This window comes from Vipera ursinii (assembly GCF_947247035.1).
Source record: "Vipera ursinii genome assembly, chromosome: 1".
In the NCBI taxonomy this organism is placed as follows: domain Eukaryota; kingdom Metazoa; phylum Chordata; class Lepidosauria; order Squamata; family Viperidae; genus Vipera; species Vipera ursinii.
In genome coordinates this window covers 71,874,361-71,884,853 of record NC_139512.1, presented here as the reverse complement: position 1 = coordinate 71,884,853, position 10,493 = coordinate 71,874,361, and the positions used below count along the sequence as shown (strand labels likewise).

Here is a 10,493-nt window from a genome sequence, read left to right as displayed (position 1 = left end):
ACCCGGGGCAAGGCAACCGGAAGCGGAAATAGAGGGGCGGGTGGGCGGTGACGTCACGGCACCGCCGAAAAGACGCACCCCGCAGCGGCGTAGACTTTCCAAGAAGAGTCGCGCGCAATGCGGGATGCTTCCGGGTCCGTCTCGAGGGCGGCTGGGCGGGGCTCTGACCTGCAAGAGCTGCTGCATTCAAGCTCACACGTGAGCCCCGCTAAATAAAGCCACGCATGCGCACGAAGCTAGGCCGGCCGGCCGGCGGGTCCGTCTTCGCTCGGCCAAGCCTGCCGGGGCGCCTGCGGGGCGCTTGCGGTTGGCCTGAGCCTGGGCGGAGAGTTGGGCGCTTCTATTTATTTTATTCAGTTTATGTGGCCGCCCATCTCACCTGCCAGACTCATTTCGCTTTGCAAGAAAAAGCAGCTCGAGAGCGGAGCCAAGCCAACTCTGTGCAGCCCTTGGGGCTCCCTGAGCAGCTCAGTGTGAGCGCGCCCCCCCAGATGTTGCGCTCGGTGCGGCCGGCCCCCCCTGCACCCCCCACGCTACGCCACTGCATGCTGGTCATTTTGGGAGAGCCTTCACAAAAGCCTTTCCAAATTCCACATATGCTTGTGTCTCCAAAATTTGGCTACCTCTGATCTTTGTGAATAAGAAATTAGGTATTTTCACTTCAGCAGTTGTCTTAAGTCTAGCATAATCTAACAGAACACTATATTTCCTATGTATCGTACTCGGCCTTGCAATTCTTTGCAGGCTTCTGTGCAAGTAAATTGAGGTGAACTTGGTGGGACTTGCAAGATGAGTAAAAGTGGGCGATTGTTTTGCCTTTGGGAGGGGGGGTGGAGTAAATGGCCTGGGTCCGGGTTATTTGAGGGAACACCTGCTGCCGGCATCAAACGCCCTTCGCCCAGTGCGCTCCCACAGGGAGGGTCTGCTCAGGGTTCCGCCGGTGAGAGATTGCCGGCGGGTGACACCCAGGGATAGGGCCTTCTCGGTGGGAGCGCCTGCCCTCTGGAACCAGCTGCCGGTGGAGCTGAGGACTGCCCCCGACCTCCGATCATTCCGCCGGGGCCTGAAGACCTGGCTCTTCGAGCTCTCGGGCCCAGACTGAGGAGGAAATTTTAATTTGGGGTTTTTTTAACTGACTACAGGGTTAATTTAATTTAAAGACATGAGTAATAGCTCTGAATCAGTTAATGGGCTTGGTGCCTTAAAAAAATGACAGAGTTACCTTTTCCAAAATGGTTGAATATCTTCAAAGATATGAACAAAGATAAATGCAATAGATGGATAAATATAGGGCATCTGGAAATAGGCTTCATACTGAAATTAATCCCACCTTTGTATCTTTTCAAGCAGCAGTGTGTAACAGGGCAAATACCTATTTTGGAAGGAGCAGATTTCAGACTGAAATGTTGGTACCCCTCCATAAGTGAACTGCACATCCCAACAGTAACGTGGGAAGTAAACAACTGCCTTCCCACTCATCTGATTATGATTATATCAGCCAGCATAATTAATTAGGCAAGTAACATGTAAAAGCCAACTGACAAAGAAAATGTTTTAATTGGTGTCCCAGAAGAATTTACCAGACCTCTTCCCTTCAATATACAACTATTATAAAAATATATCCACTCTAGGTTTACTATAAAACACAAAGATAGCCCATACAGACAAAAATATTTGTTTAATTTGAAACCATACATCAATCTGCACTGTGTGTAATATAGTGCAAGACTGTAAAACAAGGGTGCCTCAAGTCAGGCAACTGTTCTGAATAAGATCAGTTCGTTTTTTTAAAAAAAATAAGGAAAAAAAAATCAAATCTCAAGAATCAGTTCAAATTCTGTTAGGTACACCATTATGCATCTTTCTCCTCCTCTGAAATGACTAACCATCTTCTCTAGACTCTGCTGTTAATATCACAGAGATAAAAGTTATTTTGTAATTAGAGCATAGTCTGGGAAGGTCAAAAATTGCAATGGCTCCTTCAGGATCATACTGCAACAAATTTCAATTGGAAGTGAATCTACTTCTCAATCCATTCAACATGGTTACTGTTATTACCATATAATGGGAGAAAGTTAGTTTGAGAGAAAAAAAAGATCATTATGGATACTACCTTAACAGTCTCTAATTCAAACAAAACCTCTTATATGAGTAATGGATTACAAGTTCATAACAGCTGTTGATGTTACTTCACATACATAAACCATGAAGTTGCTTCCAAGATTTCAGAAGCATGAGAGATTCTAAAGGCTGCTTCCAAATTTGTCTGTTTTCTTAAACAGAAACCATCTTCAAAAAGCATCATTAGTAGGATGTCATTTGCCTATCATTCAGCTCGGACTAAAAAAAAATCCCCACAGTATTAACACGCTAAGAATTATATTTTTAGAATAAAATGTACAATAGCTACTTTAAGTAGCTTGGCTGAACAAACACCACACATCACACAAGAAAAAGTCAACTGTCTGAATCAGTGTTTACTTGAGCAAAACCTTGTAAGGGTACACTATACTCAGTCTTATTTTAAAGAAGTTGATTAGATTTTTATACAACATAGCCCCTGTCAATTTAAAACAGACCCACTGAAGAATGGAATGAAGAGTTGGAAATGCAGCATTTCAGAACCAGACTGTGTGTGTTTTCAACTTCTTTTCTGAGGAAGACCTCTCAGAATCTGTGTCTTCAAACTCTGCTCTGTGCCTTTTCTGTCGTCCATGGTTTTGTGAGCCATCACTGTCTGCGGGGTGCAATTCAGCAACCTCCTCTTTCATGCTCATGCTGTGACTGGAAGAGTCTGTTGCGGATAGGCAGCACTCCTTGTGCAAGGATGTGCATGTCTGCACAAAGCTGCCGCCTTTATCGACATTTAAGTGTAATTGTCTTCCTTGACCCAGAACCTCCTGCTCTCCAAAATTCTGTCCATTATTAAGGTAAGGAGAATGAGAGTGTATATGGCCATTATTGTAGTTTGTACAGGAATTGTCAGTGTTCCTATCCTCATTGTCATCTGTTTGGTTTCTAGATAAATTTCCAGATGCATTACCATTGGCAGGAGTAGAAAACGAATCCTTAGAAACAGCCAGTGAGTTGTGGCTGGATGTTGTTTGACAATTCTGGTTATTTTTCTGTTCCACGAATCCTGCGGGTGGATTGCATGACTCCTCAATGCAATTAACTCTTTCTTTACAAATGGCTTTTCCGTTGAGCTTCTTAGCTTCAAAAGAATGCTCTATAGATCCACTACTCCCAGAATCTTGGGGTAGGGTTTCCTGGTTTTCCATCTGCCACTGATTATCACATTCATGTTCTTGAACATTTATAGAACTTTCTGCTGGGTTACAATCCTTGAAAATGTCTCTGTTACAGCTTTCAGCAACAGAAGAATCTTGACCGCTAAGAGCTTTTCTACTAGTTCCTGGTCTTCCTTCACTTTCTCCACCTCCACATGAAGATTCACCATCTTTATTAGCTGCGTAAGACATGTAAGAATAATGAAGCCAACGAAAAGCTTTATAGATCTTCCTATCTACCGATTCACTCTCCGAGCAAGGAAAAATCTTGTCTTTACGGACCTCGGTGTTTCCAGCACTTCTTTCAGGCGATGAAGATGGAGAGGCAGAGAGATCATCCACTTTGATTTGGGGATAATCATAAAGGTCTTCACCTATATAGGTACTTGTGTTTCCTGCATTTGCATTAGTCCTTTCTTCCTTTTGTGGCTTTTGTCTTTGTCTACGTCTCTGAGCATTGCGCTGCCTGGTTAAGGCACGTCTCTCATTCAGTTCCTCGTCATCTTCTGTGCTGCTGCTACTGCTGGAGCTACTTGAATCATTCTCTTCAGGACTAGGCGACCTTGGTCTTGGGAAAAGATCAGCATCCAGCTCAGTCTCACAGGTGTTTTCATCAGAATCAGACTCATTGGAAAGGGCTAAGAGACGTTTGTCCTGGTATCTCCTAAGTGCAGATAACCGCTGCTGACGAGAAACTGCAGTTTCTCTGGGTGATGGAGATTCCGTGGATCTCAAAGTTCCCAAGTTATAGGCATGTTCATCAGATTCTTCGGTCATATGAGGTGGGGAGTGATGTAGAGAAGTAGAGGACTCAGATTCACTGTAGCCAGAGCGTTCGCTTACTCCAGCATGAAGCTGCAGGATAGTACTTTCACTGAGGTCACTGTCAGAGTCAGAACTCCACCCTTCAATTTCTCGGCGAACCAAGGAATCAAAGAAGGCCATCATGCGTGGGTCCTCTTGTACTGACTGATTGGCATAATCATGAGACAGGCCACTGCCACTGTTCAACACAAGATTAATGTACTCCTCATGTGTATAGAGACAACGTGAATCATCTTCAATTTTACCATCAAGATCTCCCGTACAACCAGGTTGTCGATAAGGACTCCAAATCTATAAACAAAAAGAAAAAGTCACTTTATATCCTTACCACACATAACATCAAGACATTGAGAAAAATAAAAAAGCAACTTGTATATTTATGTCATAACGATTTTAGAGAAATTGTATTTTAATTTAATTTTAATTCCATTCTATAGGTGCATTCAGATAAAATATTTTTCCCTACCTGAACTGGAGGATTCACAACTCATAAAAATGCCCTAAACTAGAAAAGAAACATCAGACTGCAGGGCTCTATTTTTATGCAATAAGTGTCTACTGTTGGGACGGGGTGGGGGTGGGGAAAGAAAGAGTGCAGAAGGAATGGCTAAAAATGCCTAGCTGCATTCTGTGTAAAAATCTAGGCACAAACCAAGATACTGGTTTCCCAGGAAACTAGCATTACTTGGATGAAGAAATATGCCATTGTGCTTTATGAGATAACATATAAATACTTCATTTAGTAATTGCAGACTTTCCTATATTATAAAATGAAAAATATTATTAGCTGAGAAATGTATCGGGCACTTCTTCAGCTCCAAGGAGGAGAAAATTTACTATGGTAACTGTGCAACTATTACTTTCATGGCTATTATAAAATAAAACCTTTATTCTATAACTTTATATCCTTCCTTCCTTACATTTTATTTTGTTACAGTAATCCTAACTCACAAAACCTTCTTTAAAAATCTTAACTCAGGAAGTAGAATTTTGTACAATAAATGTATTACTTAGAATTATTAAGTTACATTTGGTGTAGAACATTTGAGATTGTTAATCAGAAATGAAATCTAACATAGCATCTCCATTATGAATGAAATCCTCAAATGACTTTTACATGCTAGAAGGAGTAAAATTGCTGCAAGTATTTATAATTAGAACTAATGTGGTACACATTAGATAATCCCCTACTGAAAAGCAGAGATAGATAGCCTATCTCTATAGTTATCTCCATAGAAACAAAGGTCTATGAGTATTTTGATTCTCATTAAAATATACATCAGCAATACTTTTTCCTTCTATGCAATTGACAAAATGCCATTGGCATCAACATTCAGTTCAACACTGCCCTCCTGCTGTCAGCCTTTTACAGATTTAACCAGTTTTTTTAAATAAGATGAAATTCCTCAGCAATATTGGTCTCCAAGAAAAGTTCTCTATGGTCTTCTCTGCTGTTTGCTGCACACTACATTTTGTTTCAAGGCTCTTCTGAAAAGATTGCCTATCACTGACAATTTTTGTTTTACAAAAATCCTTCCATCAAGCCAAACCAAATTTACTATTCAAAGTCACACAGAGCAGGAAACTAACGTTGTTTTCTTTCACATTAGATTGAAACAAACCTACAATATTATGCTGTCTAAAAAGAAACATAAGCACTAGATAGATTTGCTCAGGGACAAATTATTACAATTATGAAAAGTCCTGAGGTAAATTAGATTAAGCTATCTCTCCCCCCTCCTACCCCCATCTCAGGTCTTTAATTTCTATGCTTTAATATTTCTTACTCCTTTTCTGTGATCTGCATAATACTACAATACTCACTGGAAAAGTAAAAGATAAGAAGTGGGATATATATGTAACATTAAAAAAAATCCAGAAGGTGGGAGAAAGGCTTCATCTTTGGACTTTAGGTGATGGAGAAGTTATAAAAGAGTAGGCCGCACTTCCCTGTGTTAGACTAGATTGGTATAGAAATTTGAGACCCACTAATAGTTGAGTTATTTTGTCTTAAAAATGATAATAAAGTTTTTATTATAGTGTTTCTTTCACACTTTTAATTGCTTTATAAATCAGAAACATAGTTATGTCTCATCAGATATATGATGGGAACCTAAAGAAATTCCCTTTCAAAATAATTATCTAACAGATTGAGAACAGCCCCTAAATAGTGATAGGCTGCAACAAAAGCAGTAGATGATGTTTTTTTTGCGCACTAGTTTTTAACTTTTTTGTAACATGGACAAAAGGGTGAGGGTCTGGTGAAACCTATTGACTTCTCCTGAGAAAAAATGGATTTAAACACATAAAATGTATCATATATAGTTTTATCTAGGAAACCAGTTGTGCTCTATTACAAAACAGCAGTAGAGTTTTTGGGTTCTATAATCTCCCAGGACTTGAAATGAATACTTAATATAGTTGTTGTTGTTGTTGTTGTTAGTTGCGAAGTCGTGTCCGACCCATCGTGACCCTATGGACAACGTTCCTCCAGACTTTCCTGTCCTCTACCATCTTCTGGAGTCCATTTAAGCTCAAGCCTACTGCTTCAACTTAATATTAGAACCATCATTAAAAAGGCAAAACAAAGAATGTTCTTCCTGCATCAACTCAGAAGTTCATACTGCCCCATGAGCTGTTGATAGAGTTTTACAGAGGAATTACTGAGTTTGTCATTTGTACTTTTATAACTGTCTGGTTTTGATACAGCAACCAAATAGGACAGGTACAGACTCCAACGGATAGTTAAGACTGCAGAAAGAGCAACTGCAACCAGCCTGCCTTCCATAGACCTGTGTTTTGCGTGGGTTAGAAGGAGGGCTGAGAAGATATCTATGGCCCCCCTCACATCATGGACATAAACTGTTTCAAATCCTCCTCTTGGGACAATGCTACAGGGCATTGCATGCCAAACTAACTAGACACAGGGACAGTTTTTTTCCTCATGCCATCATTCTGCTGAACTCCTAATTCTCACAGTACTGTCTAACTATACCTAATTATCTATGTAGTATGGCTATAGCATTATCATTTATCGTTTGGCGCCTCCCCAAACCTCCCCAAACGTCGGCAGGTCTCCGTTCCTCCGCGCAGACCTGCTGACGTTTGGGGAGGTTTGGGCGCCTCCCCAAACCTCCCCAAACGTCGGCAGGTCTCTGTTCCTCCTGCCGATGTTTGGGGAGGTTTGGGCGCCTCCCCAAACCTCCCCAAACGTCGGCAGGTCTCCGTTCCTCCTGACGACGTTTGGGGAGGTTTGGGCGCCTCCCCAAACCTCCCCAAACGTCGGCAGGTCTCCATTCCTCCGCGCAGACCTGCCGACGTTTGGGGAGGTTTGGGCGCCTCCCCAAACCTCCCCAAACGTCGGCAGGTCTCCGTTCCTCCTGCCGACGTTTGGGGAGGTTTGGGCGCCTCCCCAAACCTCCCCAAACGTCGGCAGGTCTCCGTTCCTCCGCGCAGACCTGCCGACGTTTGGGGAGGTTTGGGCGCCTCCCCAAACCTCCCCAAACGTCGGCAGGTCTCCGTTCCTCCTGCCGACGTTTGGGGAGGTTTGGGCGCCTCCCCAAACCTCCCCAAACGTCGGCAGGTCTCCGTTCCTCCGCGCAGACCTGCCGACGTTTGGGGAGGTTTGGGCGCCTCCCCAAACCTCCCCAAACGTCGGCAGGTCTCCGTTCCTCCGCGCAGACCTGCCGACGTTTGGGGAGGTTTGGGCGCCTCCCCAAACCTCCCCAAACGTCGGCAGGTCTCCGTTCCTCCTGCCGACGTTTGGGGAGGTTTGGGCGCCTCCCCAAACCTCCCCAAACGTCGGCAGGTCTCCGTTCCTCCGCGCAGACCTGCCGACGTTTGGGGAGGTTTGGGCGCCTCCCCAAACCTCCCCAAACGTCGGCAGGTCTGCGCGGAGGAACGGAGACCTGCCGACGTTTGGGGAGGCGCCCAAACCTCCCCAAATGTCGGCAGGTCTGCGCGGAGGAACGGAGACCTGCCGACGTTTGGGGAGGCGCCCAAATCTCCCCAAACGTCGGCAGGAGGAACGGAGACCTGCCGACGTTTGGGGAGGTTTGGGGAGGCGCCCAAACCTCCCCAAACGTCGGCAGGTCTCCGTTCCTCCGCGCCCTGCCTGCCTGCTTCTTTCCGCTGCGGAAAGAAGCAGGCAGGCAGGGTGCGGAGGTCCGGAGACCTGCCGACGTTTGGGGAGGTTTGGGGAGGTGCGCGCGCACCTCCCCAAACCTCCCCAAACTTCGGCAGGTCTCCGGACGGCGGCAGCTTGGGAGAGGTGCGCGCGATCCTGGAAGCACCGAAGCCTCGGCCGCGCGCAAGTCCTCGGTAAGCTCCGGGCGGTCACTTGCTTCGCGTCTCCTGAGGGAAGGGGGGGCGACTGGAGCGGGCGTGTTTCCTCGCCTGCTGGGCGCCGCGATTTGCCCGGGGAACGCGCGGGCCCCGAATAGCAGCGTGGAGCGAGGAAGCGGACAGCCAGGGCTTCCCCGAGAGCCCCGGCCACACAGGGTATTCCTGTGTATTCAGGCTTGCAAAATGGCGGATCGAGCCTCTGCTGGCGGCAGAGGCTTGCAGAATGGCGGATCGGCTTATACTCGAGTCAATAACTTTTTCCAGTTTTTGGGGGTGAAATTGGGGGTCTCGGCTTATACTCGAGTCGGCTTATACTCAAGCATATACGGTATATCAATTTTTGTAGCTATTTATTTAATATATAGGGAGAAATGATAACTTATAGTTGAGCAATAAACATTTAGAGAATCAGGACCAATTTCACCCTTTATGGATCATTTATTTTTGGAAAGATCAAAATGTGTTTATTTGTTTAGAATATTTTATGCTCTGTTTTTAAGAGCGAAAGCGATGCATAGAAATATTAAAAATCCACTAATTATAAAAACAAAAAATTACCATCATTTTATCATTATTAATTTGATTGGGGATGGCCTCTATCTTATCTAAGCAACTTTGGGCAGCTTACATCAAGTAAAAACTCTCTGATAAAAACAAATTAAAAATCAATATAGACATACATAAAAAGTATCTAAAATCATTTTTTTTTTAAAAAAACAGAAATATTAGGATCAGTGGCAGAATTCACCCTACATCTGCTCAACACAGAGTTGCCCAGCATTGCTGAATCCCCAGGCATGGCAGCAGAGCTCTGTCTTTAGGGCCTTTCTAAAGGCTGGGAGGGTCAGGGCCAATGTAAGGTCCAGGGGAACGATATTCCATAGGGTGGATGCCATGGAAGAAAAGGCTTTTTTTCTGGGATCCACAAGATAACACTCTTTTGTAGACCGGTCTGATAACACGTCTCTCCTGCTACGTAAAGCTTAACCAATTTTTAAATAAAAACTAAAATCATGACCATGAAGAAAAAACAAACCCTCCGAAACTCACTTTTATAATTTTTTCCACACCAGAAGAGCAGATCATGTAAGTGTAAGGGTTAAATCGGACTTGGTTGACAATTGAACGGTGGCCTTTCAGCACCATAAAGGCCCCATTAACCACTCTGCCAATTCCACCTGGAAAGGAAAAAAAAAGTCAGAATTGGGTGACTTTATATAAATTGGCTTGATTGTATTGCTAGTGGAATATGTCCTCTTAATATAAGCAGGCACCACATTCTGCCTCAGTGCCCCCATATTATTCTTTGGAAATATTCAGAACCAGCACCACCAGCAGTTTAATCAAGAGAAATGAGACAGTAGATATGTGTACTTTGTTAATAAATGCATAATGACAGTATACAACAACCTTTGACAAGGGTCACGTTTACCTACTTGAACAGATCATTTCATTCTATATGTAAAATAAAAGCTGTTATAATCTAAGGCTAAGCTAACATTGTGTAACATGCAAAGATTGTTTTAGATTTGGTATCAAAGAGACAGAGCGGCAGTTAAACAGAAGTCACTGCCAGACAGGGAAGAGGCCTGCCCTGCTCTTGATGCTGAGAACCCAGAAGTACATGCTGTTGTCATAGGAAGGGGGGAATGAGTTAAGCATGGTAGCCCACCGACCCCCATTTGTTGTTGAGAACATGATTTTAGAAAAAGATACTGTTGAAATCCAAAAATAAGGAGGTGCAAATAATGAGTGAATGAAGATATATATATATATATATTAATCCCATTTATATCCCGCCCTTCTCCGAAGACTCAGGGCGGCTTACAATCTAAAGCACAATGTACTTAGCAATAGCCTTCATTCTATGTATATAACTGCTTATTAGGGCTTTCGGGGGGCCCCAAGCGGCATTTTTACAAAGTCAGCTTATTGCCCCCAACAATCTGGGTCCTCATTTTACCTACCTCGGAAGGATGGAAGGCTGAGTCAACCTTGAGCCTGGTGGGATGCGAACCTGCATTAATTGCAGGC

The 10,493-nt window shown here is 43.9% G+C and overlaps 1 protein-coding gene across 2 annotated transcripts in view; it reads right to left on the bottom strand.

The window, feature by feature from the left end:
- Window positions 1–1,659: 1,659 nt before the first annotated feature.
- The window catches only part of DCAF5 (DDB1 and CUL4 associated factor 5), a 42,898-nt gene continuing 34,064 nt past the window's right edge, over window positions 1,660–10,493 (bottom strand). For both annotated transcript variants that reach the window (XM_083357096.1, XM_083357097.1), the window contains 2 exons: window positions 9,510–9,637; window positions 1,660–4,406 (listed from right to left, as the gene is read on the bottom strand). In XM_083357096.1, coding sequence (XP_083213222.1) covers window positions 2,619–4,406; window positions 9,510–9,637 — 1,916 coding nt within the window. In that variant the 3' untranslated portion in view covers window positions 1,660–2,618. The remainder of the gene's footprint in view (window positions 4,407–9,509; window positions 9,638–10,493) is intronic.